Source organism: Schistocerca gregaria, chromosome X (assembly GCF_023897955.1).
Source record: "Schistocerca gregaria isolate iqSchGreg1 chromosome X, iqSchGreg1.2, whole genome shotgun sequence".
NCBI classification, from domain to species: Eukaryota; Metazoa; Arthropoda; class Insecta; order Orthoptera; family Acrididae; genus Schistocerca; species Schistocerca gregaria.
In genome coordinates this window covers 498968164-498995477 of record NC_064931.1, presented here as the reverse complement: position 1 = coordinate 498995477, position 27314 = coordinate 498968164, and the positions used below count along the sequence as shown (strand labels likewise).

At 42.3% G+C, this 27314-nt stretch overlaps 1 protein-coding gene across 1 annotated transcript; it reads left to right on the top strand.

Annotated features, from left to right (window-relative positions):
* Positions 1-1897: 1897 nt before the first annotated feature.
* On the top strand, positions 1898-26916 carry LOC126298096 (myophilin). Its single transcript, XM_049989415.1, has 4 exons — positions 1898-2067; positions 25683-25819; positions 25910-26114; positions 26260-26916. Exons 1-4 carry the CDS (start codon positions 2014-2016, stop codon positions 26428-26430), a joined length of 567 nt encoding a protein of 188 aa, XP_049845372.1. The 5' UTR covers positions 1898-2013; the 3' UTR covers positions 26431-26916.
* The last annotated feature ends 398 nt before the right edge of the window (positions 26917-27314 follow it).

Sequence of the window (27314 nt, the reverse complement as noted above, 5' to 3'; positions counted from 1 at the left end):
GCATTGCACATTAGCACACTCAAGTCCAGATAACATGTGTCACATCTCGTACATAAATGGTTTATATATAAAGCTCTCCAGAAAGACGTGCGCTATAAAGTGAACAAATTTTTGAAAAATCGAATGTTTAAAATTTTTGACATCCTATCTGAAACGCTCGCAGGGGGGGGGGGGGGGGGGAATGTCGTAGATCCGTGTCATAAAAGGAAGTGAATAAACATCATCATCAACAAAAGATGCAAGCGTCTCCTCGGTCTACCTGTGAACCGTTTCGGATGCTACTGAAGTCCGTATGTCCGCAAGTGCAGATTTTTGTGCGCAAAGCCTTTGTGAGACCACGGTACTTCGTTGAGATGCTTCGCGCAGAAATATGGGATTGTTATGCCTAGTCAGGTTATGCGGTAGTCAGGCTCGCCACTACTTCATGATTCGTCAGACCAACGGATCCATTCGTTGCAACTGCTCAGCGATGTACTTTCGCTCAATGTCTTCGTGTACCACGGTGTCGTGTTGTTTCTGTAAAATACCGTAGGCTCACGTGTGTAGAAGTCAGCTTCATAAAGAAAAAAGTGGGCAGTTTGGTCTGATGCTGCACGTATTTTTGCTGTTCGTTTAGCTCATCCGCTTGCACTCACGAGCTGTTACAGGTGACGACCGTCTCTATCTAAAATTACTCTCGTACGACATCGTTCTGATATTCTTGTGATATTTCGTGAAAACTCATTCTGTGATCGAACAGATACTTTCTAATCAGTGACTCAATATCCCTTTTTAACACTTGTTTTGCCTATCTGATTGTAAGACGAAAAAATTTAAAGTTTTAAAGCTGAGTTCACCGGAACAAAAGGGACCAAACTGTATACCATCTGACGCCGTTGTGTTCAGGGGATAGGTGCTGACGAACTTAAGTCAGCTGAAGTTGCAGTTTAGTCTTCTGAAAGACCTCTTGATCAAAAATTTAAATTTTAATGACTTGTTAAGGCCTGTACTTTTGTTTTAACCGTATTGATACGGTTAGTGAATTAGTTAGTACTCATATTAATTATGATTTACCATTAGTGACATTATTTGTGCATTTTATTTTCCAATTAAACAATATTTTGTCACAAAATGCCATGGTTACCAGAATCGAATTTATTTTTCTAAGTATATAATTTATGTTGTATATCTCCGGTCTGCACTCATGTCGTCTGTGGGTATGACTGTCAGTTTCGCCTAAAAATCCGGAAACCAGTTAATGATTACGTAAACTGTTGTAATGCATCAGGAATAGTATCTTGTTTTTCCATTGTGAATATTAGCATGTTCTTCAGAATACCGACGGAAAAGCTAATGAATACTATAAGCTCATCAATGCTCCGCCTCAAGCATGATTCAGGTTGAAAGGTAATTACATATCATAATTTCACGATACACCATACGCCGAAAGTGCTATTTTTTTTTTCACAGTGTCATAACTTGAGAACCACTAACTTTTAGGCATGGATATTTTTCATGACTGTAATAGGGTTTGATACACAGTTCTTGCAGCGGTTCGTAAAAACGAAACGTAGTTTACAGTTCTTTCCTTAGCACGGAAGGAAACGACCTGACGCAAGTGATATGAATCGGCAACTTGCTGCGCAGCTGTTGCAGAATATCGAATGTTCAGCAGCGTAAGAAATCATCGAATTTAATGAGAGTTCAAGAAATACAAAAATTAAAATAGAAAATAAAAGTAAAAATAACAGATGTTTTGCGATGCGAAGGCAGTAATAAATTTTGCGCGCTCGCTTTCTTCAGCGGTTTGAAAGTTGGCGGGAAGACGTTAGAGGATGACGTCAGTCAGGATGTAGCTGTTGCTGGAACCAGTGAGCTCAAACAAGCTTTTCCCCCACCCTCGCGCCGCCCTCGGACCAATGGTGTGCGCGAACGTCACCGTGGACGAGGGTTCGATAACTCGAAGCGCCGGGCGCGTAACTGTCATTCCAGCGTGAGCCGTGTTGCTATAGAGAACAGGAGCAAGCACATACGATGGCAAACAACAGAGCAGCCAAGTCCGGCTTTGCCGCTGAAGCCCAGAGGAAGGTAAGTCGTTTCAACTAACCTTGCTGTAATTAACAATATAGTCATTTTTGTGGGAAGAGCTTAAATTGCAATGTCATCTCTCTCGAGCAAGTGTTTGTGAATAACATCGTAAGTTTCGCGAGGTGTTCTGCCGCGCTTACGGTGCATCTTATCTGGTAAAAGCTGGTGTATTCAATGTTGTGTAGTGTTGTTGGTTTATCGCTGCTTGTTTTTGCCGTGGAATAATGAACGGCGTGAAAATGCCGATTTGCTTACAGAGTATTTTAATTGCTTTTGTGTTAGGAGTGAATGCACTTTAGTGGTAAAGTAACAAATACCATTTCAACGTTATGATTTTGTTGTTGCCACCTCGTAACGTGGCAGTATTGTTGAGTGGTGGAAATGTGGTTTATGCCAGCGCTGAAAGCTGCGTCTGCTTTGATACAGCAAAGTTACAGCAGGGAGGTTGTCGCGCTTTTCTGCATCGGGTCTAGGTTTAATAAAAGTTGATAGCCCAGTCGTACAAAGTCTGTTCAAAATGCAACTCAGTGTATGAAGCAGAAGCACAGTTACCAGGTTCGGAAACAAAGGCATTAGTTCGTGTGATGAAACGTTTGACATTAATATCGTAACAGAAGTGCTTATAAGTGAGTGATAACATAATCGTGAAGTTATGAAGTTTTGACATACTAAAATACGCTGTAAATTATGAAAACCGTGGAGATCGGGGTTAGCATTTTCAACAACTTCAAAGGCAATTTTTAGCGGCATGATAAGAGATGGCACTGCGGAATTAGTGGGCTCCAGATAAATGATGTACTCAAAGTACTCAAGTTCTCTTTGTAACACTTGTTAGTCGAGTGAAGATGGATATAATGAAACTTCCTGCGGGCAAGATACAAATTTTTACCACAGTATGGGGCCAACGTTATGCATCTTTATTGTGGGGAACTCGAGGCGAGATGGAGAAGACGGAACATGGAGGTGTAAAAGAAACTGTGGCATTCCTCCTAGTCGCATGCTTTTTCCATCTCAGGGCGCCTCTCCCCTGCATAGACCTCGGTTCATAAAACTGGTGTAGTTTTCCGTCTTTCAGTGGCTGCTGTTAAGTTAATACAGCGCTTATTGAAATAGTAAAGGTAATGCATTTTTCCCTAGAACTGTAGCTCATCAGTCTTTTTGAACTGCTTGTTCGACGCCCACGATTTCATTTGCCCGACAGCATTATATGCTGCTGACATGTTTCCGCTGCAGCCAGCGAGGCTCGGAACTTGCCCCTCAGTCTGTAAACTAGGCGAGGAAGCGGATGCGCAGATGGTAGGGTTGACCAAACTTAGCACGCTTGTAACTTTTTTTCTTTTTCCCCTTCGTTAGCGCGGCTTGCATGCACGAGCGTTGAGCATTTGTGCTGCTCTTGCACACTAGTTTTTTGTTTTTTCTTTAATTTTGCGCAGGTCAGCTATGTCGGATTATTGTATAGCCTTTCCTAACCGTGAACTTATTTCTTTGTAAGCGTTGTATATGTTTGTCGAAAACTAACAAATATTGGTTGTACCAGGCTGGATATTAAGAGGTTACAGTAGTTCCTTTCAGCCTGTTATTAGTCAGATTGCAGGAATGTTCGGAGAAGATTGGTGGTATGTGTATCTGAACTTGAAACTAAGAAATGAAATAGTTCATTCAGTGCCGAATAAAAGTAAAATCTTAATTCATCAAACTCGCAGGAAGCACGGTCTAAGAAAATACGATGCTATCTTTCAAGGAGCCACCACGACGTTGACTAATATTCAGGAAAGTCAGTGTGGAAGGTAATGGACATTAGAGGTGCTATAGTAAAGTGATACTTTGTGCGCCTTTTCTCCCCAAATATTTTACCAGCAACTTCTAACGGATTAAATAAAGTTAATGAGACTGTGAAACTGATTTTCTGATTTAACCTCGTGAGGGTGCAGATAACTTCCACTTAAACACCACTGTTCCGGTATTGTTATACAGTGTGTTGCAGTGAGTTTCGCGGTTTTGTACTGTTGTGTAGCAAAGTGTGGGGCTGCGTGAACAGTTTTTTTTTCCGTTATGCACAAACCACGCATTAGCTTTCCTGCCGCCGCCCCCCCCCCCCCCCCCCCCCAACCCGTTCCTAATACAATTCACGCTTGGAAGGATGAATGTTTTGGCACTGGGTTCTTTGTGATAATTGACACTGCTCAGCATACAATCTATAAATTTGGTTACTTGGAAGCTTGAAGGCGCACGAGATAGTTCTTGTTTGCTATTCTTGTAAGGCAGTTCTGTAACAGGAATGAATATTCCCATAACTCCTCAAATTGTTTAAAACTTGGCACGTAAACTTTGGCAACATAACCTTTCTGAAGACACTCGATAATGCCGAAACTCTGTAGGTAGTATCTTAAACTGCATTCTGTAACAACGTTTTTCAACGTCAGAACTGTAGAAATTTACTGGACCTGTCTCGGAGCTCTAAAGCTGAAAACCTGTTGTCAATTCTATAGTTCTCTGCGCCGTTCCTTCGCCTAAACATGTTAAGTTGAAGCGAAGGTTGGCCATACTCCACGCGGAAAGCAGTACTTAAAAATATGAATTTGTTGCAGTGTAGTACTGGTGTTAAACCAGCAAGACAGAGTAAGAATAAAATTGCTACTTGGTTTCGGACACACAAATGCAATATTGCATGTGTTCATATTGCACGCAACGAGTTGGAAACCAGTTGGCGACTGCCTTAAGACAGGTGTAAGCGAGAAGTGCACTGGGTTCGTATTTGGGAGGACAGAGGCTCAATTCGTGATTTTCACAAAACGCTTAAGGCAAAAGCCAGGATTTTCCTCTTTGGGAAGGGCACGGCCCAACTCCTTTCCAAGCCTTCCTCAGATTTCGCTTCTCCCCGTGACCGCCTAGACAGCACATTAAACCCTAATCTGTCTACCCAGAGATCAGAAACAGAACCAAGTCAGTGTTCCCTTTCCATCTAACATCTTGCGAAGATCTCATGCATCCGTGCCTGGTTCCCATTGTATTACGCAATCAGATGGAATTTCTCTCGCTACTCCAAAAGCAAGTAGCGCTGTTAGGGTACATAGGCCAAACATGACGCGTGTGAAATTTGGGTGCGCTTGGTATTATGAATGGTGGCTGTCGACGCGGCGGCGGTAACCGGTTGGATTGTCCGCGCGGCGCGAGGCCAGCGCGTCCTTGTCCTCTTTGAGGCAACGAGTCCCTCGATAGCATCGCAGGCGTCAAAGCAACAAGTCAGCTCCGAGAAATTATTCCTTGTTACTCCTACCGTGCAGCATTAGTTCCATCACATTAACTATAGCTAAATTTTCTTGGTATAACTGGACTTCCTTGCAAGGTGGTTAGGTAGGGCTTACTTCGTGCAAAATACACTTAAATATGGCGTATTGTTTGGTCTTAGCTAAACCAACATTGAGAACTACAAGCAGCATTTAAAACCTGATTCAGGTGCAACTTCGTAAGATAATTGATAGATGTCTGGGGCTGATTATTTAACATAGGTTTCCCTACACAAGCCTCACATAAGACTTGTTTTTAACAGCACCATTTCTTAAGACATTCTGCTACCTTACCGGTGTAAGTGGAATATGTTCTCGAGGAGGAGGAGGGGGGGGGGGGGGGGTGTTAACGGCTATGAACTTGATGTTGAAATATCACTGTGCAGCGGAATCGCAAAACGAATACTCCGCAGTGTTAGGAAAGGCAATAGCGATTAACAGTAATTGTTCAGATTGCAACAAATTCATAGGTTGTTCACTCACATGTTTGTACTAAACGGAGCACTTCCCAATGGCATTGTAAAGCCAGAACTGTCACCTATACTCCAAACATACTTTTAAATTAAAAGAAGGCAGCTCGTTACTAACTTCGGACCAACATTGATTGCCTTAATCCTAGGGTGGTCAACTCTCCTATACTTCCCGGGATCTCCCGTATTATAGCAATTTTAATCCTCGTGGATCCTTTATTGACCACCTGTTCCGTGTATTTCATAAGTGATCGCTGTTATAAATATTAATCCTGCAATGTACTATCGATAGCTGATTCCCTGATCAAAAATCTCGAAAAGTTTCCGTATAATATATACAACTGTGGACATGGTCTTCTTTCTGTTCGTCCTTTTCCAGAAAGACTACCTCGCTCACGGAATGTGAAAGGAGACGCAGGACTGACATTCATCGAGGAACAAATTTACTGAGAAGCAGTAGTTACTATATGTAATCCTTTGAATAAGTTTGGGCATGCTGATCTCTACTGTACATGGCAACCGAGTCTTATTACACGCTTCTGCACTCTAAAACTTTGAAACCTCCCGTACAGTAAGGGCCGACGTTGGTCATGTTCCTTGAAACCATGATCAAATGACGGTCGCCCTACTTCATCCTCGCCCAGCTGTTCTAATGTCAAGACGTGTATCAGCTCATCAAGCGAAATTTAATTCAGTAAAAAAAAATGCGTGAAAGCGTGATAATAGTTCAGAGATAAGTGTATTGGCGAAGCAGTTGGGTGGATCATGGAGTTCTGGTTAGATCTAAATCGTCGGAAATTTTGTTGGATTCTCTAAGTGTGCCAAGGCAAATTAGAGGTACCGGGTTAAGCTTCAGGTATAAACCATCAACTGTGGAACTTAAAGGAAATTAGTGCCTCCAGCTGCTTTAGATAAAAACATCTAAGATAATTGGTCAGTCCCCGTTCATGGCAGCGGGATTAGGGGTTGTGCGATGTTGAATGCGCTGAATAACACGTGCAGGGAAAAACGACAAAAGCAGAACTATATGCACACAGTTTACCTCCATATTGCAATAAGACAACGAAATACTTCACATGATGCTGCAGTCGACAGTAAATGTCGACATTGCCTAGCTGATCATTTTTCTTTCAGGAAGAGCTATGATAGTGCAGCTCGTGAGTTCAATCTTTCAACTTACAGCCCGTACTTCTGAAATGCCACCATAAGGAAACCTCAAGTTGCATTTCTCGCGGTTTCCTTTGCTTCTTAGAGTGTATGTGCGCGAGAGCCCGTCTAAAGTTCTCGGCCCAACACATTACATGAACATGGCAAAATATGAACTTTGGCAAGCTATATTCTAATGGCGCATTGTAATTAAGTTTCGTCGGTTGTGTAATAGGGAAATAGTTTTTCCGCGAAAAAGTTAACGAATAGGTTTCATAAGGTACAGCTTTCTTTGGTTCCAAGTCATTAAACTGCAGCTAATTGAAGGGCTTCATTCCGAACGGTTCAGAAGCTCGCACAGACTGGTCGATGGAAAGTCAAACCCCCAGAAGGTATGCCGGGACAAGCTGGGTTTCAAAAAGGGTCTATTTTTTCCCATGTAGAGAGCAATGTGAATAACTAGCTGTCGAGCGACGTTAGCGACACTTGTGGTGCTAACGTCACATGTTTTGGCCAGCTTAGAGTTCAGGACCTTGACAAAAAAAGTACGGCTGCCACATGGGACAAAGTCGAAAGAACAAAGACCGGAGCGGCGACAGCCGAAAATGAAAGAATCTTGCATCGTGAAAGGGAATGCAACCTTGTGCGTCGCTTCGCATTTTGCCCGTATTAGGCTCGCCGTCCATGAGTCACGGTTGTGCTGCCCCACTTTTACTTATTGGGAGTATGCTGCTTGTCTGCCGACTCCCAAGCCACGTGCAGCCGCTTAAAAGAACATACGTGCTTAGCACTTCGCTGCACCCTTAATACTCCGAACCAAAATATGGCAACAGCATTAAGGTAACTGAACAATTAGTCAGTAGCTTGACGTTCAGCACGCTGGACCGTTCGCGGTTAATTTATGTATTTGTGCGATGGTTAGTTTTGGGAAACTGCTGATGACGAAGCAGTAGATTTTGCTTTATCAGTGTCAACTGACTGATCATAACAAATGAGATACGGTACGCAAATTGTTTTGGGTGAGGGAAATGAACACGTGCAGTGTTGATCGGTTCCATAAGGAACTATAACATTCGAATGGTGCAACCAATTCTGGGTAGTATCAAGAAAAATCCCGAATTTTGTTGACCATTATTAACGTTTACTGAAGTTTGATGCTGAATATGACTGCTTCACGATATTAAAGCATGCATAAACTTTACTGTTCATTGTCTGGCCTACTGTTTTACGATTGCTGGACTAAAACGTGCAATACTTCATTTCTCAAGAACAGACTAAATAACTACCCTTTAAGTGTTCCGTGACCACACTTGTTCATTCGTAGATTGTTCTAACCGCCAGCATTCTAATGATGCAAAATGCTTCGATATGCACTATGCCTAAGAAACGAGGTAATCTTAATGGCACATTCCTAACGAAACGTTCACGTAATTTTTAAAATTTCAGTTCACGTAACAAAATTAAATATTTGGAATTGTAAGTCATAGTGCGCTTAGCGTGTCACCGTTATTTCAGGTAGCATGGGGAAGTTGGCGTAGAGCATTTCCAGCGCTTGCTCTGGGAAGATATCGGATTAATGTACGTGTAATACGTTCGGTCCAGTCTCCCTACAATAACGGTATGCAAGTGTACCTAGTAATTTACACTTTTTAGTCATAAGTGTAATTAATAATTTCCCCAGGTTACATAATGGGGAATATTCCCAAATAGGCACTTTATGCACTACCTAAAAAGTGAATCCTCACTGACCATAGGTCGTGGATGCCTGTCAAATAGTAAGACTATTACACGGCAAGCAGTAGCTATTTGAGATTTGCTTAGTGCGTGTTTGCTCGCTTCACCGCGGCTAGGTACATAGACGGCGAAGCTGAAGCCAGCTACAAACTTACGTCCGCAAGGGGAAGGGGGTGGTTGACGGCGGCAAGAGCCTCTCTCTCTCTCTCTCTCTCTCTCTCTCCCCCCTCGGAATATGTAGTTTTTATTCATTGCAGAATTCTCACAAACTTCTCAGTGATTTCGTATTCCATTTTTTGTTTAAAAAATGGTATTACGTGGCTCAGAAGAAGACACTTCTCGAAACTGACCAACTCATATGAAAAGGCAATTCGATTTTATTCTTGCGCTGCCCGCCCCATAAGTTTCTCAGGGCGCCTGTAGCTGTGATCAATGTTTGTTTCTAAAGCACGGCATAAACGTTTGGTAAGAATGGTAGTTTCCTTGTGCAGATTACTTACTACAGTGTCCGCTCGGAGCAGCATATCAAAGCACAACGTACGTACTTTTGCGTACTGTTCGTGAAATATCTCGTTCCATACTGAGGCATTTAGTGGGAAGACAACTTTCTGTTGGATTAGGCGTAAACTGTCGTCTTACTTTCAGGAATCACAGGAAACGGGTTTTTTGGAGAAAGCATTTGGTCGCCGCTGGCCGACGTAACTTTTCTCTAGAGAAGTTAGCTTTCTACATAACTCAAACGGCTTTCAAAAGAACGTGGTTTACATTTTTCTTCCACAGAACTGGCAAGTTTATGTATACACTGAAACTGATGAATGAAATGTATTTGAGCCGCATAAGAACCTCATGGAAACTGGCTAGCATTTACTGTTTCAGTACGTTCCATAAACAGGTGCAGCTGCCAGGTGTCGAACACACATTTGACTTGTAATAATGTAATGGATCTTATGCAAATATGGTTGCGTAAGTCAATTCTTATTAATGAAGACTTGCGCATGGTTTTTTTCGGATTGTATAGAGTACGGGAAAGTCGCTAATATTTATGGAAGAGTTAAGTGAAGTTTTATAAAACATCAGGCCCGTTTGAAACTGAACTAGTAGTTGTAGTGAGTAACGTACCCTCAACTGATTAATTTTCACTGCACAATTCGATGAATAATTGTTGGTGCGAGGCACGCTTCTCCCAGTGTCCGGTGGAGGTGCGAGGGGGCATGTGGGCGTTGCTGCCTGCGCACGCCTTGGGCTTCTACATCCTGTGGCTGCAGCGGCAGCAGAACCTTCTAGGAGAGCTTTCACACGTGGCCGCTAACCTGCTACATAAGATTATCTCCTCGATAACGTATGCCCTCGTTGAAACAGCGTTGCATACCGTAAAAGATCTTTGACGCTCTGACTCAGTTGGCCCTTTGACAACGGAAGATGTATGGTCCTGAATATTTTAGATAGCACCCAGACGTGGGCGATTAAGAAAGGAAACTCCTGTAAACAACTGCTTTTCAAATCCAGGCAGCAAAGAAATTTAGTGGTTTCAAATTGTTTCGCTATATTGTTTCCCGCAGATTGCCTGTAGTTTCCTCAATATAATTACTAAGTCACTAAGTCGTAAATCTCCGGATAGTTTCCAACACATCACGCGTATCTCTTACAAATGTTAGTCCCTAAATTTCAGTAGGACTAGTTTCAAAAAGCACAAAAATGTTAATCATATATGCCGGTACCGTGTGGTTTCTAACAAAGAAATGTGCCTTGAAATTTAAAGTTTAGCAAAATTGTCTACTGTGTAAATTCTTACACAAAAATCACGGAAACGTTAGTTTATTTGGTATTAGCTTTCATTAATGCGGCATAGGTACCCATAGTAACGTAATAGTGAAATTATTTCGTACAGAAATCAGAAGATTTCTACCGAATCATTCATTCCTAAGATTTCCCTATAGCTGCCCAGAAAAGCTAACTGCCTTGCAGTTAACTATTCTTGAAACCTATGGTCGTAGTGTATAATAAAGCAATAAAAACGATAATACAAAAATCTGCTTCATAACTGCCCTGCTTGGGAAATTAATCTACTGGGATGGCCACTTCATAAACGAAGTAATGGGAATATCTCCGTGGTGGCATCTGCAAATTTTCTGTAAGGTCGCCGGAATGTTAGAAGAGGAACTGTTCGCTCTAACTTGATTCTGCGAAAGCATCTTCGTGCGTAGCTAGGGGCAGTTGCTTCTGCCGCTGCTGCGGCTGCAGTAACCAGAACGGCATACTGCTGCAGCAGCAACAGCCAATCTACTGCGATACAGCCACGTTGCAGCCAGCTGCTCTGTCCAAGGTCGTGGTGTGGAGTGTCTTTGCTTGGAGTGCACAGACCTGAATGCCAGCACGCCTCAGGAGTGCCTACCGTTAAGAGCCCAACGCCCAGCGTTTTACTGCAGCTGTTAGATATCCTATCGGTTAATGTAGCAGCATTCGTGGGTCGCTGGAACCTCAGTGGTGCTCTCAAGATACCTTGTTGGTCCAGTCTAAATTTTACCTATGTCTTCCATTACTTTATCTGACTCAGAAAACTTGACTCGGGAAGCAGTTTCCGTCAGCCTACCTTAGGCTGATTAGTTCCGGACGAGTGGGCGGAAACAATGTTTTAGCGTCTCGTTAACAGCAAACACAAGCTAGACTGAAGTTCTAGCACAGGTTTAGAAAGAGCGCTTCGTATATATTAACATTCACTCTAGATGCCACTCCAGTAATTTTTATACAGTGAACGTGGGTGACGGAAACATACGGTAGCCGGTGTAAATTTTCAGGAGATTAACCATTTTCATCGCAAAAAGATAATGTAAAGATGATCCAATCTCACTTATCCAGTGGTGTGAGTGAGCGCCCAAAATAGGTGAGAACATTGTCCCTTTCCTATGGCAGGGCGGAGCGTTGTGCCAAGTATTGGGTACGCTGCAGAGGTATTGATCTTGATGAACAGTAGTCTGGGCGCGGCTCGGAAACTTTGACATTTCGCGTGGTTTTTAAGGCTTAATTCGCCCCGTACTGCATGTCTGAACTAAATTTTATCGTGGTGCCCACGTTCTTCGAAAGAGGTTGTCCAGGAACAGACAGCAAAATACAAAGTCTGGAAGTTCTCAATCTTTTTGTTTTTAGAAAGGCGCAGTTATCACACTGAACTCGCATTTGGGAAGAAGACTGTTCAAACCAGCGTCCGGCCATCCTGATTAAGGATTTGTGATTTCTCCAAATAGCGTCAAGCAAATGCTGGGTGCTACCTTTGTAAGGGCACAGCCAACTTACTTCCCATCTCTCCCCAATCCGATGGGACCGATGACCTCGCTGTTTGATCCCCTCCCCCAAATCAGTTTTACCCAAGTTGAAAAGCTTCTAGAATGGTCTCCACTTCGTGGATCACTCAATTGTAGCAGTAAGTGAATGCAGTGGGATACCTCGCAGAGCCTTGTGGGCCGAATTAGCTCGTAGTTGTAGCGCACACAGATTATCTGGGAGGGCTGGCGTAAAATTTTAGTGATCAGTTGGAACCTAGATCAGAAAGCTTGATATCGCAATAAGTAGGTATAGCGTGTTTCGTTCAAGAATTACTTTTACTGATGAAGTTCCTAGTGTCTGTGACACGGCACTTCGGAAGAAACGGTGTAGTGATTAGCGGAAGTTGTCTTAAGCCTAAGATAGTGCAAATGTCTCCAGTGTGAAGTTCGGATCTTGAAGGTGTGCAATAAAAACAAATTTGAGTGTTCATACATAAGGCTTCTTAGTTTTGTCATGATTTTCACTTCAGCTGTCGTGCTGTAGACATTCTAGCTAAGATAACTGCAGGACGCGAACCTCGCAAGTCAGGAAAGATCTAGCAAGTGGCAACTGATCGTACACGAATTTCCCAACTTGCTTCTTAGGTAGACAAACGACGTTTTGTCGTTTAACTTAGCTTGAATCGGCTCACCCTAAAATTTGACTAGAATTAGACCGCTTACATTCGACCAAATAGCATCGACTCTGGTTCTGTGCCTACAACTGACGACTTTTCTTTCTGAAAGTTTAAATTTTAGCTAGCTTATTTTTTCTGAATAAAAGTACTTGCAATCGAAACTTCTTATATAGTTTAAAGAAAAACTGTCTTTAAGTTAAAATATTTACTAAGTTTCTTTAAATTTAGTAATGTAATACTCTTCAGCTTAACATTACTAGACTCCTAGAATGACTTGCTGGCATGTTATGGGGACTGGTAAAGAGAAAATAGACCGCTGCTAGTTGCAGATGTATACTGATGAGACTGGCAGTTTTGGTAAGTTGCAGAGTTTGGCTGTAATGCAGGTAAACGTGGGTTTCGTATGAACCGATAGAAAACTATGTGCATCCTGTTGCAGTAGCGTAACGTAAAGGCTTCGGGAAGAAATCTTCGGCTAGATTACCTTATTAGGTACCAAATTTAAGTGTGAAGATGTGGCTGCTATTACATCTGTGCTGTAACAGACGTAGTACAGTGAAGGTCAGCCGTTTCAAGTGGCGTAAAACGAAGACCATGTAGGACAAAATAGTGGGTTTTTAGTTTTCTCATTTAATAAGAATAGGCTGCGGTAAGACAAAAGCCTGAAAGACGTAGTTTTGGAGAGGTTGTGGTTTAAGAATGAGCTCTTAAGATTAAGAAGCGTTTGCTTGGGCGTTAAGATTGTCACTGGTGCAGGAAACTGAACACCAGTACCCAAATGGATAAAATCGTTAGAAAAATGAGTGGAGGATAAGCGGAAAACTAAATCGAATGTTAGGTTTGCTCAGTCTGTGTGCAGTAAGATTTGGCTGCGGTCAACTCACTTTATGGCAGCCGACAGCACCTGTGAGGTCTTGACAGTGAGGCAGAGCTGTATATGGCTCATATAGCTATATTTAGCGGTAATGGCTGCGAGCGGTCTGGTCCCAACTGGCGGTCGGTGCGAGATAACGCGTGCTTTAGGTGCCCTGTAAACAGAAGATACCGGGCCCTGCCTTCTGGGGAGACGCGGCAACATAGGCCACGCCTGCACGGCCAGACCACAAGCTTCCTTACCGTGCGCCTTGCCGCAACAAAGGCTGCGAATCAGACTGCGATGCATCGCACCACGTAACCGTATACGGTGGCTAGTATAGCACACCAGCCTGTACTTACTGATGTCTGTATAAACGAAAATTGCTAGTTTCGAGTTCAGAACATCCCTGAGCTGTAAGATTTTTAGCTGGGTATCAAAAGACAAAGAAGTTAGCAATTTAAGGTACAGTGATAAATATTGTCGGATGTAGGAAACAAATATTTGTGAAATTAAAAGTTAAATTTCTCTTGTTTTCACAACGCGTTTCATACTCATAAGCGTCCTCAGGTACTACAGTGCTGCGATTTCACGGTGTGTAAATGCTGTTGCGCTGTGTTACTAAAAATAAAGTGACAACCTCTGTCTTAACATATACTGAAATTCATGACTTGTATGATTTAAAGGCATTTAAGTTCGCTTTTACTGAGGACTGGTTTGTATCTAGTTGTCATGCGTCGACGTCAACAGTCCAAAGTGCAGTACTTGAATTATGAATCATAAAAATAGTATTGTCACCCCATTTCAGACAGCTACATAAAGTAGCGGCCTGCTTCGTACCTTTGTTTCCTGCAAGACCGATTCTGTATCAATCAGCATCCGCCTCGTATGTTTGAAAGGTACAATAAAAACGTTTAAAATAAATTATTCGTCCGAATACTACATGCGCATCAAAAGAAGCGTCACGCTGTACTTAAAAGCAATATTTAGATTTAAATTTATCGAGAATCTCGGTATGAGTTTGCTGCCAGAAGTTAGGTAATTTCTTTTGCTTCCTGCAAGAGTATCTTCCTAAAGATATTGCCTTCCATTTGCCCAGTTTAAGGCACGTAAGTCGCCATGCACACTTTAGTTTTCAGCGCGATGACCAGTTTGATTCAGCTTCTTCAGCCTTCCTTCTACGATCTCCTTTGCATAACACCATTCATTTAAACCTGCTTGTGATACTTTCCGACCCCGTTCGCAATTTTTATTCCCCAACGCCCTTACTTTCATTGCCAGATTGACGATTCCGTAGTACCTTAGTTCCATATCAACCGATCGTTTGTTGGTAAAGTTAATTTTCCTAACAGTTCATTATACTTAGGTTTCCAATCTAATCTTCAGAATTATTAAAAGCTACTCCAGCCCACCGCAGCAAGGGCCGCGGTTCGTACGACGAGAACGCCTATAGGGACTGCGCGAGTTACGAATCTGATGTTTAGGATGATACTTTGTTGCGTTTTCGTCAGCAGTCACTTTTCTGTGTACTGTAACATCGTTCGAACACTAGAAAACTGTTCCGCCATACTGCTCCACCTGATAAGTTTTGTAGTTACTCGTTACGAAAACATACACAACAGAAATCTTCAGCCAGGCTCCGCATTGTTGATACTCCACGAAAAAATTTCATTAAACAGAAATGCCAAGAAATAAACTGCATTAAAAGGCACTGGTGTTCTACTCTGCTGCAATACCTTGTACAATAAATTGCTTTTGTCAGTGTGGACTGAGCTTCAATACTTTCTAAAATTTCACAATTCGAAGCCTTAAAATGACTTACGTGATTAATAGTTAAATTTTCACTTACAGAAAGGTTATTTTCGCCACAGTGAGCGAAGGAATAAACTCCCCTGAAAGATACTGCATTCAATTGACGTGTAATGGGGTTTTCATTTTATTACAACCCTTCAAAATAACTGAAGTATTGACAGCAATGAAAAAGAGCACTAGAAGCCGGAGGGGAGGCAAAGGCTTAAGCGTAACGTATTCTTACGGTTAATGTAAACAAATCAGTTTTGCTGGAGCAAATATTTGACGTAGTAACTAATTCTATAACTGCCAAAGCTGAAAAAAGATACGTTGCAACTGTCATCTTAAGTTGAGATCATGACCTAAACACAAAGAACTTTATTTCTGAGAAAGTTGAATCCCCTGGATAGTGTGAACGAAGCAAAAGAACGAAATTTTCTAACGCATCAGCATTAGGAACTTGATTCAGAATTTTTGTTCCCTTGCGGATATTTACCTCAGTTGCAGTTCAGGATATGTCCTTAAGTCGTAGTACCACTGCGTAACTGTACTCCCGTGTGGTGAAATGGTAGGGAGTAGACTTCGACAACGCCAGCTAGCTATGGAATGTACCGGAGGCGCTGATAACGGCAGCGTTGATAAGCGTAGGGCGCGATATATTTAGTGGTGAGCGCCAGCGCCATGGCTTACGTCGACGTAGAGTGCAGCCTTGACCCGCCATAAAGCGGCCTGCCACTGTCCAGCCTAGAGGCACTGCATGACTTCACATGCTTCCAGGTGGCGAAGCTCCTCTGATTTCACAACCAATATACGTTGTAAACAGCGCGTGGCGAAACAGTAATTACGAGGCAACGAAAATGCTGCTTAAACGAAGTGCAGAGTCGACATGTGACAGGGCGCGCTGAAAAGTAATGCCTCAGAATTTGTGAAAACGCTAAGCTTCTTAACACTGTATCAACATTCTACGTATTTATTTCTCAACATCGTCACTCTGGCGATGAACACATTTCCTCCCAACGAGACTGATTTGTTGATACCGTCACTAGAACGTTGGCTTTGGTTGACAGCCTCATCACCTGTGCTTGCACCGCTTCATCACTATCAAAGCAAAGTCCTCGGTGTTCGTTTTAGAAACATGAAAATGGGATGGGTTCAAGTCAGAATATAGAGAATGACAGTTCCGTCAACCCAAGGCGTCGGATTGGTACAGATGTCGCAACGTTCGTGTGTGGAGTCTGGCATTGACATGGTTGAAGGAGAGGACGCTCCGCATGTGGACGAACTCTTCGGATTCGTGCTTCCAATATTTTAAAGATTTCGTAGTACATTGCCGAGATTGTGGTGCTTTATAGGCATGAATTCAAAATGCTCTAAATATTGAAAATCCCAGAAGACAGACTTCGCATGCTGATGGCATGGCCGCTAACTTCATCGGCCGGTGTTGGTTTTCTTTTTGTCGGAACTGCACTGATTTTATCTTCGTTTCAGGGGTCACAGTGGTGAAACGTTTATCACCTGTCACAATGTTAACGAATCCATTACGCTCACGCTCAAAACGCGTGATAAACTGTTGACAGATGTCAAATCTCCTGTCGAGAGTGAACGTTCGTAGCACCCACCGTACCGCAGTTCTGCAATGATGGCCTGTACACACGCCACACTTGAAAGTCGTGTCTGTTATCCGACGATTTTTCTGACGAGTTAATCAACCCTTTGCAAATGATTCGTCGGATGCCCTACGATGCCGTTCACTTAAAACACCGTACGTAGCTTTCATTGGTCTGTGGATTTCAGTTGGTGGCAAGACATTGAAACTATAATAAAAATTGGGAGGCACTACTTTTCAGCGTGCTCGGTTAGTTCGTGAAATCTGGATAGCCCGTAAACGCGGAACAGTGAAGTTGCCGAACATGGAAAGTTACCGAAAATGTCTACGAAGTCCATCACCGGCAGAAGACTGAAATGGGGCGTAGTCCCGAGCCGCATTCCCTGTTTGCCTTACTTCCTGGTGACGCCCCCCTCGCGTCCGTTCTTAGACATTTATTTTAAACTGGATGAATGGGGCGGGCTGCCCTTAGAGCATTCCTTGCGTGGCGGGCCGCACCCACAGCCATGGCCACGTCACTGGCGCCGGCGGGGCGGCTGCAGGGCTGACCAGCGCGCTACGGCCTTCCGCCCACTGCTTTCCAGTCTTCGACTTGCACACACGTAGCGCGACTTCGGTGCAAACTACTACTTCCACACGCCACGGACCGAAGTTTCGCTGGCAGTTTCAAACATCGCGTGGACTGAAGTAATTCGATCAGTATAGTGCCACTGATTTTCAGAGCTTAGACGCTCTGGCAAAGGGAATCTCAATAAGATACTCGTGGGAATCGGTGACGAAGAATTTCTGCGGATACTCGAACAAGGAATGTATCGTGCATTTCTTTTGAAAGGTTAAACGTTAATTCGATTCGATCACAAAGCGAAAACGACACATGGTGTAGCAGATTCCTTGTAAATTTGTCAATGAGCAATGTATGTACGAGGAGACTTAGAAAGTCTTTTGGCATGCAAAGTAACTTTCTTGAATACTGCAGTTCACTTCAAAGTGACTTATAGGTGATACCATTTTTCCGACAGTCACCCTGTAAACCTCCAGAACGTTCTGCCATTCGTAGAAATGCTTAACTACAGAATCCGCTCCACGGTCAAGCACTCCTTCGAGAACAGTTATGTGAACGTCCTCATCGGATAATCAGATTGCTGTGAATAATTTCCTCGTGGCACGGGCTTTGTCGTCTGTGGTCCATATAGGTGGAATTGCTTCCTGATTATCAGCCTCGTCTCTGCTACTTTGGTCAAACTGCTGGGACCAGTTCATTGCGACTGCACGTGATACTGCTTCGTCCATCCACCGCCAGCATTTTACCGTGAATCGTTCAAATCTAGTTGTGCCCACAATAGCCATACTGTCACGCGTACTTGAAACTTGGCGTTAAGTTTCCAGTTCGCGCGCGGATTTAATGTAGATGTTACGTGTACCGCAGCAGAAATGTCTGCAGGAAACCAGGACCATGCACCGTCTTTGCTGACAATTAGCCGTTCGTATTTTGGGACGACATGAGTAAGATAGTAATTGAAGTCACGTGGTATAACGTACAGAAGACAGATGCTGACGTAGAAGTTTGCAGTTTTCAGTCATCGATGTTCCTCCCATGACATAGATTTACTCTGATGCTTTATCCCTTCAACTTCCATCGTACTAAAACTCATCTTGTTCGGAACTCCTCACCCCATGTAAATTACGGAATGAAATAATTTTAGACAATTCCACGGCCCAAAAATTGCGCCGAGTCTGAGTGAATATAGAACTGAAAGCGAATTAACGCATTTATACCTGGAACCACATATCGTTCGCTTGTTGCCAATGTTTCCACGTGGTGACTGACAGGCACGACTCAGAAAAACTGGTGGTGGGCGTTTGAGACACTGCATGAGGACAGTTTAAAATTCATTCCATATTATTTTCCAAACACAAGTCGACAAACCCGTTAATATTATTCTGCAGTCAATACGTATAAAGCAGGGTAAAGTGTTCTTGTTCAGAGTTGCAAACACTCTTCGGAGTACAGTCTTGAAAGATCGTTAAATGTCAGAATACACCCGTAATTAAGATTCGAACTCTGGAAACGAAGCAGAAAAAGGTGCCCCCACCTGGTTTCCAGTGTACGGAGGCGGCTGAGCTGTTGTGGAATGCGGACCCGACCGGGCCTCGGAATGCATTTCTTCCGCTGGTTCCACCGCTACAATACCGGGAAGACATGAACGCATCGTCTGAGTAGGGTCTCTTGTATCTTGCATACCTGGAGTTCCCGTGATGTCGACCGTACTCTGCTCCAAACGAATCCACGTGTAAGCCACAACCAGTTTTTAAGAGATACGTACAAAATTCACGAAGTATTTAACTCGTAATTTAAATATAAAACGTCGAGCATCTGATGAAATCGTATGTCGCGGAGCAAATACAAAGGCTGATGAAAACTTGCATCACAGTAATTTGTCAGGCGTATATGAAAATGCGACTTAATAACAATACTTTCAGTATTTTAACAGTACTGTCTAGCCAGCGCCAGAATGTTATTTCTGAACTAGGTCTACATTGACGTATGTCTGAAGATTTGCGGTATGAAAGGTGTAATCGAAAGTGCAGGGTGGTTATAATCAAACCTTCGCTACTTCTAAGGGCACCGAAAAACAAGAGCTGATAAGATAATGAAACTTGGTGGAGACATTGGTAGGGGTGGGCGGAAGAGAAATAAGGAACAAACTAAAAGAAACTATTTAAATTTCCACGTGATGGTAACATGTTAATTGCGTACCATGTGCTCAATGTGACGCCAATCTGCATCAGCGATAGCCTGAATTGCAGTAAGTACCATTAAACAAATCATTGTTGGCAGCAATTTGCAAACGTTAGGCCATGTAACGTTAAGCTGTCGTGACAAACAGCTTACATTGCTTAAAGATCGAGCGTCCATTGCCTCCAGCATTATCACCCATGCTAACAATAACCTCAATTTGTGGCGCAGTTGGCCCTCGGCCTACCAGAAGAAATTGCTCAAATACAGTTAATTCGAGCTTCAGAATCATGTTAAACTTCGCTGTGGAAGGGCCTCTCGGTATTCCTTCAGTGCGTCGATACTAGGGAAGAGCACAAGCACTACAGCTATTTCGATAAAACAGCTGTAAGAGTAAAGCCCGGCTCGCTTTGTCAAGACCCATCTTGAATAAAAAGCACATTAACGGTTAATTCCATCCATTTTTCGACCACACTTGTTACGCTACCAGACGTGTTTTCAAAGGAAAGGGAAAAAGAATCATTGTGGTGTACTCGTACTAACGTGTAATAAAAGTGTAATAAGGATTCGCTGGATATGAATATTGATGATGCACGTTTCGCAACAAAGTGCGTATACAAAGCAGGTATAGCCCGGTGAAACGTCACTGCGGTTTGATTGTATATTCAATTACATTTAAAAAAAATTGTATCTTTCATTTTCCAGTTTTTAGCTATGATTATAGTGTAACTAGGTTAAATCTCCCTGGAGGATCTTCAGATCCTTGTAGTTATCAGCAATCCATCGTGTCTGAGAACTAGACATCAGATGTATCCAGAATGAGATTTTCACTCTGCAGCGGAGTGTGCGCTGATATGAAACTTCCTGGCAGATTAAAATGGTTTGCCGGGCCGAGACTCTAACTCGGTACCTTTGCTTTTCGCGGGGTATCTCAGTTGGTAGAGCACTTGCCCGCGAAAGGCAAAGGTCCCGAGCTCGAGTCTCGGTCCGGTACAGTTTTAATCTGTCAGGAAGTTTCATATCCGAAAATGTAGTTCCTGTCACTGGTCTTGCGATTAACGCTTTATGCCGCTAACTTACTTAAATCTGTATTCTTATTTTCATTATTACAGCTACTTTCTGACTGAAACAGTTCCCATGCGTTTGTGACTTCGATTGTTCTTGTAATAATCAAAGTAGAATTACACACACAGTTCCAATAAAGTTAGACGTAAAGCGTCACAGTCCCGAGGCCAGACAGGCAACACTGGTCTCCGTAGTGACGAAGACTGTTACGATGGGTAGTTGAGACACACAACCAAGGAGGCCAACATGCAACTGAAATTTCTACGCTGTAGAAACTTTCTAAGCTTTTTATAAAGCTACATTTGTCTAAGAATGTCAGCTATAATGGAAATGCAGAAGGAGCGTAAGCAGTCGCTGGGTTGAATCAGCTGCAGTGGCTGGACAGGAATGCTCTTTTAAATAACTAAACTTCAGTGACGCACTTCAGTAAACCGTCTTACATGCATCTGTAAACTGACAAACTTGGCTCTGTGCTTTTATCTTCTGAAGCTGTCATGAGAGTTTCTGCTTTTTGAGAATTAGTTCTCAGGCTCATCTTACCTGAGCCTCCAAGCTACCTTGCAACGAGAAGCCTACACACAGTTAAATAACGCATACAACGAACAATGGAACAGTAAGCGAACAACAAAGTATGCTGTGTCCAGTGTCACCTCACTCGCAAAGCAGATTGTCACTGGTTGCAGTAATTCAGCTGTCGAGAAAGGCTGCCTATTGCTTCGAATCGTTCGAAACATTTAAACTATAGTTTCTCGCTCCACAGACTGCACTGACATCGTTCATAGTGAGACTATAAACACGAAATAAAATACACATTCGTAAAGTCGCTGGCAATCTTGTAAATTCTTAAATAACGTAAACAAGTTCCTTTGCAGACAGGAAAGTTGAGGGGTACGCGTTCCCTCATAAAAGCAACACTGCAATGAGGTATGTCCTGTAATCGAGCAAAGCATGTACAAATTGACAGCTGTGTTTTGCTCACTTGTTAGCAAACGGCCCGCGGACGAAAGGCCTAGGAGTACCGCTTCCCAGACGGAGGCACGTGGAGCAGTCTTGCCACACGCCTAAATATGGACATGACTGTAGCTTGTGACGTCTCATGATAAGAGCCATACGCGGAACTAGACGGCCGCGGTCCCACAATGCTGCTGGGCTGTATATGGTGTGTGACGCACTCGCTGACTCATTCGTGGCATCGGTATGCTGGCCGGCCTCAAGCCTGCCAACTATACCACCTCACCCCTGACGCCGCGTAAATGCGGATCAAGTTTCTCGATATTCTAAAAAGCTGGAGAGATTGTTTACATGTCATATCCATATTTATTTGTACTACACAAACAAGCAAAACTGCAGTTGTCTCATTCGATAGCTTTCGTAACTACAGGCATGTTGAATGGTGTTTCGCTGTTTTGTCGCCGAAGTAACATTATTCCAATCCGTTTTGCCAGTACCTTCAAACGAACATCTTAAAATGTTCTTGTTTGCTGATTTTTGGTGCAGAGGTAAGACATCTGGAATTCAGTGGAGCCCAGTAAGTGCCATATTGTTACTGTAATTGAGCCTTCACAGCAACAAAATAATTAAGGGCAGTTCAATGTGAAAATTAATTGCCCATGTGTCTACTCCTCACACTGTAACTATATTGCTGGGACAGGGAAACGTTATCTGGAAGTTCACAATTGTTACCTAAAACTGGTATCTGGCAATGGTGGCAGGCTGAAGTATGATAGAAACGATGCTGTAACTCTCGCATCAAAGTTCGAACTCGATTGCTACAGCACTTCAGTGTTTGGAGATTTCACTCCATAAATGGATTAAAGTGCACAAGTTTGGATGATGAGGAGGTGGTTGTGGTTGAGTTCCCTAATATTCTGCTTACTGAATGGAAACTGGCGACTTGCCTCAGTGTGTAGAATACTGGGACACCCATTAAGGATAATAAAAGCTGATTCTTGTCTGTCAGTCCTAGCTTGTCTGTTTCTTTATGGATTAAGGTAAATGTTGACATGGTTCCTTGATAGTCCCCCCCTCCCTGTCCTTTATCAAAGTTTGTGCTCAGTCTTTGATAACGTCGTGGGCGAGACGTTATTCATTCCTTGTAGGGCGTGGTCGAGTGATAATGTCGCTGTTGCTCTTTTAACGGGCCAAAGTAGTTAAAACTATTTTTGTTACACCTAATCTGTATATGGAGTTAAATGTTCACTTAATCGAAATGCTCGTCACAGCTGAAATACTGCTGACAGTGTACATAGAGGAAATAACAGATGACGTAAAATTGAAGACTGAGCTTAAAAATTACCTTTTAACCAAAAGTTTGACATAAATGAATACTTCAAACGTGTGTAAAATTGTTCTAACATTTATGTAAATGTTCATGACAAAATATCAATAGCTGTTTTCAGTGCATTTGAGAGTAAGTTTGTATTACACGGACTTTGCATGTTCATTACACTTACGAAAATTCCTATATCATGTAAAAGATTTACAGGAAGGTAATTAAAATAAACTGCAGGTATACATAGCCATCTTAACCCATACAAAACTTGGCTCTCTACTTACAGGCGGCATTTTGAAGTAACATCCGTGAGAGATAGGATATTTCGAAGACAGTCTTAGCTTTAAATAAGTCAATCAGTGCCCCTGGAAAGTATGCCGTGATAATCCCTTATCCTAAATGTAGTTAAGACAAGAAATTTCGTTGCAGCGCCCCCTCTGTAGGGAAACGCCATTCTGGCTCGGTACTAAGGTTGCCACGTTTTCAGTGGTTTTGTATTTTGACTTAATGATTCAGTTCATTTTGAAATGAACTGAGGCGTTTGGGCTACAGATCAGTCACGAATGTATTGTGTAGTATAATAGCAGCCACAGAATAAGTTTACCCGTAGTATGTTTCTATATTTCTGCTGCATGACTGAATGCAGTCTTGTCATTATTTGGCATACTACATTGATTTTCTATGTTATTTGTTGAGTAATGGATGCAAGGTTCAAAATTATTCGTTTGGGTAAGGCGTTAATGCTGCAGCTGAATTACAGATTACACATTTCGTGTCGCCAATAATATACCATACCCATGTTTTAATTTATTTATAAAATATACCGTTAGTGTAGTGCTGCCCATGTAACAGTCTAAGCAACAGGTTGAAGTTGGTGACTGAGGTTAATGCGGGTGGATTAATTACAGCTCATGCGTTACGGAGGCGGTGTAGTCGTTTATCTGTTGCTAAATCACTGCTGGTACTAGTGGTGCAGTTTAACGGTCACGACAAATTACTTCTTACCATAGCTTAGATAAACGCATACCATCTCAATCGTAAAACGTGGAACTCACCGCGCCAGGCACTTCAAGCTCTTGCGACAAGGCTCTAAGGTACTAACAGGGTCGTAAGATACAGCATTTTCTTAATGGCAATGACTTGCACAACGGTTTCCCAACGTTTGCCGCTCGAGCCATTTCGGTGGGGACTGCAGGAATCTTCAGGTGCGAAGCCAGCGGCGGCGTTGCATACTTTCACACGCTGGCGCGCACTTTCGCTGTCGCCACCTTTGGCAGCGTCGCAACGTCTGCAGCTGCTCACGCCACACCGGTTTTTCCACGAACTTTCAATTATTTTTTCATTTATACGCACTGATGGGTTGTAAGCTCAATTCATTGTTATACTGACATTAAAGATACGTAACACGCGGGACACCTTCCCCTAGTTACGTTCTAAATTCGAGTGTAGTTCTTTCAACAATACCCAAATTCCGCTACTGCGGAGTATTTTTCTCCAAAGCAGTAAAATTTAGAAAACAATGGATCAAAGTAATACACCAAACGGAAATTAAGCCTCAGGAACATAGTTTTCAGACTGGAAGCGCTGTAAGTTGTAAAGACAGTCAACATATCGTATAACGCACTAGCATTTGGAAACCTGTAACAGTGGCATGACGGTAGGCCTACTGATTGTGTATTGTACGGAAGTAGTACTCTCTTAATCTCTTTATGTCTAAACACTAAAGCAATGAGACAGATTTGAGATCGCTTTTGAATAGGGAAGAACGGCAACTATAGACTTAAGAATGCTCTGGGTCGGAAGCGCTCCAAGAAAAACTATGCTTTCGTCAGCGAAGCGGCGTAATCGTGGGTTACTGAGCGTGCGATGTGACTAACACTAGACTTTAATTCGGGAGTACGGAGATTCAAATTCCTGTCCGGCCAACCAAATTTCCATAATTTCGTTACACCGTTAAAGAATGATGGCAGGATGATTCTTTGCAAAGTGCACAGAAGATATAATTCGCCATCCTGAGCTTGTGCTTAGTTTCTAATGACATTGTCGCCGACGCGTCTTATTTTATTTTTCTTCGGGTAACTGAGCGGTACATGGGCTTCATAATTTCTGAACTGTTTGTGCCATTCTTAAAGTAAACGTTTCTCATGCCACATTCTATTAAAGGTGTTCAGTTGCTCGCAGTAGCACCATCACCAGATTTCCCCCCCCCCCCCCCCCCCCTCAATCCTCAATTTGCAGACTGTCATATACTGAACACGTTGTGCCAGTACGTTAAGCTGTTCATGAAATAATTGCCTGTATTGTCAGACCATACAGTATATAAATAAAATACTGCGGCCAGAGGTAACTAATAGTTTCGTGTGTGTGTGTGTGTGTGTGTGTGTGTGTGTGTGTGTGTGTGTGTGTGTTTTCTACTTCAAATATGGCTGGTGTGTTCTGCTGTATCTTGGCCTATCATAGTGCAAAACAAGCTACTCAACATTCATAGGACAAATGGAACTGAAAGACTGTCAAATTTCTAGCACTTAGTTTTTCTTGTGCTCAGTATCTGAGTAGGATAAATTTTCAGATACTGGATAAGTCGCAGCTGTTCACTCAGTGTACATGTTTGAGATAGTCAATGCACTTCAAAAGGAAACGAATAGATGCCTTCAGATGAAATATAAACTGTAGTACTTCACTGTAATTGAGACTAATCTCACTGTATTTTCTTCCAGATTAACAGCAAGTACAGTGAAGAGCTTGCACAAGAATGCTTAGAATGGATCAGGGTGATCACTGGAGAGGACATAAATGTGGCAGGTGATATGGACAACTTCTATGACACATTGAAGGATGGAACTGTACTGTGCAGGTATGTTACTGTGGATGTGCCACAACTGTAACAGTAAGACTTAACATACATGTCAAATTTTGTCTGAACTAATTTTTCAATAATTTGCAGGCTTGTTAACCATATTCAGCCAGGATCTGTGAAAAAGATAAATCAAAGCACAATGGCATTCAAATGCATGGAGAATATAAACCAGTTCCTTGAAGTTGCTCGCCAAATGGGTGTGCCTGCCCAGGAAACATTCCAGACAGTAGACTTGTGGGAGCGACAGAACCTTAATTCTGTAGTCATTTGCATACAGTCATTGGGAAGAAAGGTACCTAAATGTCACGTACATAGTGAAAGCTACAAAAATATCGTAATATACAAACATTCTAAATTAAATTTTCTGATAAGTTTGTATTTTAGACTTACTGTGAGCTGTGAAATTTTAGTGCTGACATTACTCCTTTACTTTGTAGGCAGAGAAATTTGGTAAACCAGGCATTGGTCCAAAAGAGGCTGAGAAGAATGTACGGAACTTCACAGAGGAGCAGCTGCGTGCTAGTCACAGTGTGATAAGCCTGCAATATGGCAGCAACAAGGGTGCGAACCAACATGGGATCAACTTTGGCAACACTCGACACATGTAGGTTGTGAAACTGTGCCCATAGTGGTGCCTTCGACAGATCTTCCTAAACTGTCCTGAATGGTGGCTTCTATTGCTGCCTAATTTTAGACTGTAAAAGTGGAAGCAGTTTGCAGAGCCAAATTCTTTGCAAGAGACTAAGTGAATTTTAGCAGCAGTCTAAACTGCACATAAATTGAATTGCTTCCATAAATGGGGGAGGGAGAAGATTCATTTCCACAATCAATTATAAACTGAAGCACATTCCTCCTACTTGGAAAACTATTTAGAATAGTTCAATGGCTTGTTCTGTTACTGTCTTATTACAGCATGTGTTCTGTAACTTAAAACAGTTAAAATGTCTATTTTTAACAGTCTGTTACTTAATTAACTAATATTTCTGTGTAGATGGAATATTTTATTACTATATGTAGAATATTAGCCCTTAAATTTCTTAACAAATGTAATTTATCTTATTGAATTAAATACAATAAAAAGTTTACAATCCTTCTGCCTTGTTATGTCTTCAAAGTATTGAGTCTGATATATTTCAGTGGTTATTGTAAGAGACCATCATATTGGAAAGTTACGCATTCTATGGTGTAAGACTTCAAACTGATTTACAAACAGATTGTTGTGAATGGTACATGAAGTTCGCATGTTAATATAAACTGAAATAAACATCCCATTCACAAACATTAAAACGGTTTCGTTAATTATAAGTTTGTATACTGCTCCAGATTAGCACACAGATTCCTTAAACTGCATATGCTGTTTTTACAGGTACAATACCTGTAAACTTGATCCTGACAGTTAATTTATACTGAGTACCAAGCTCGTACAATATTAACTCGCCCTTGCTCTTTATTAAAGAAATGTTGTTAAGATTATAAACTGATAAACTACTTC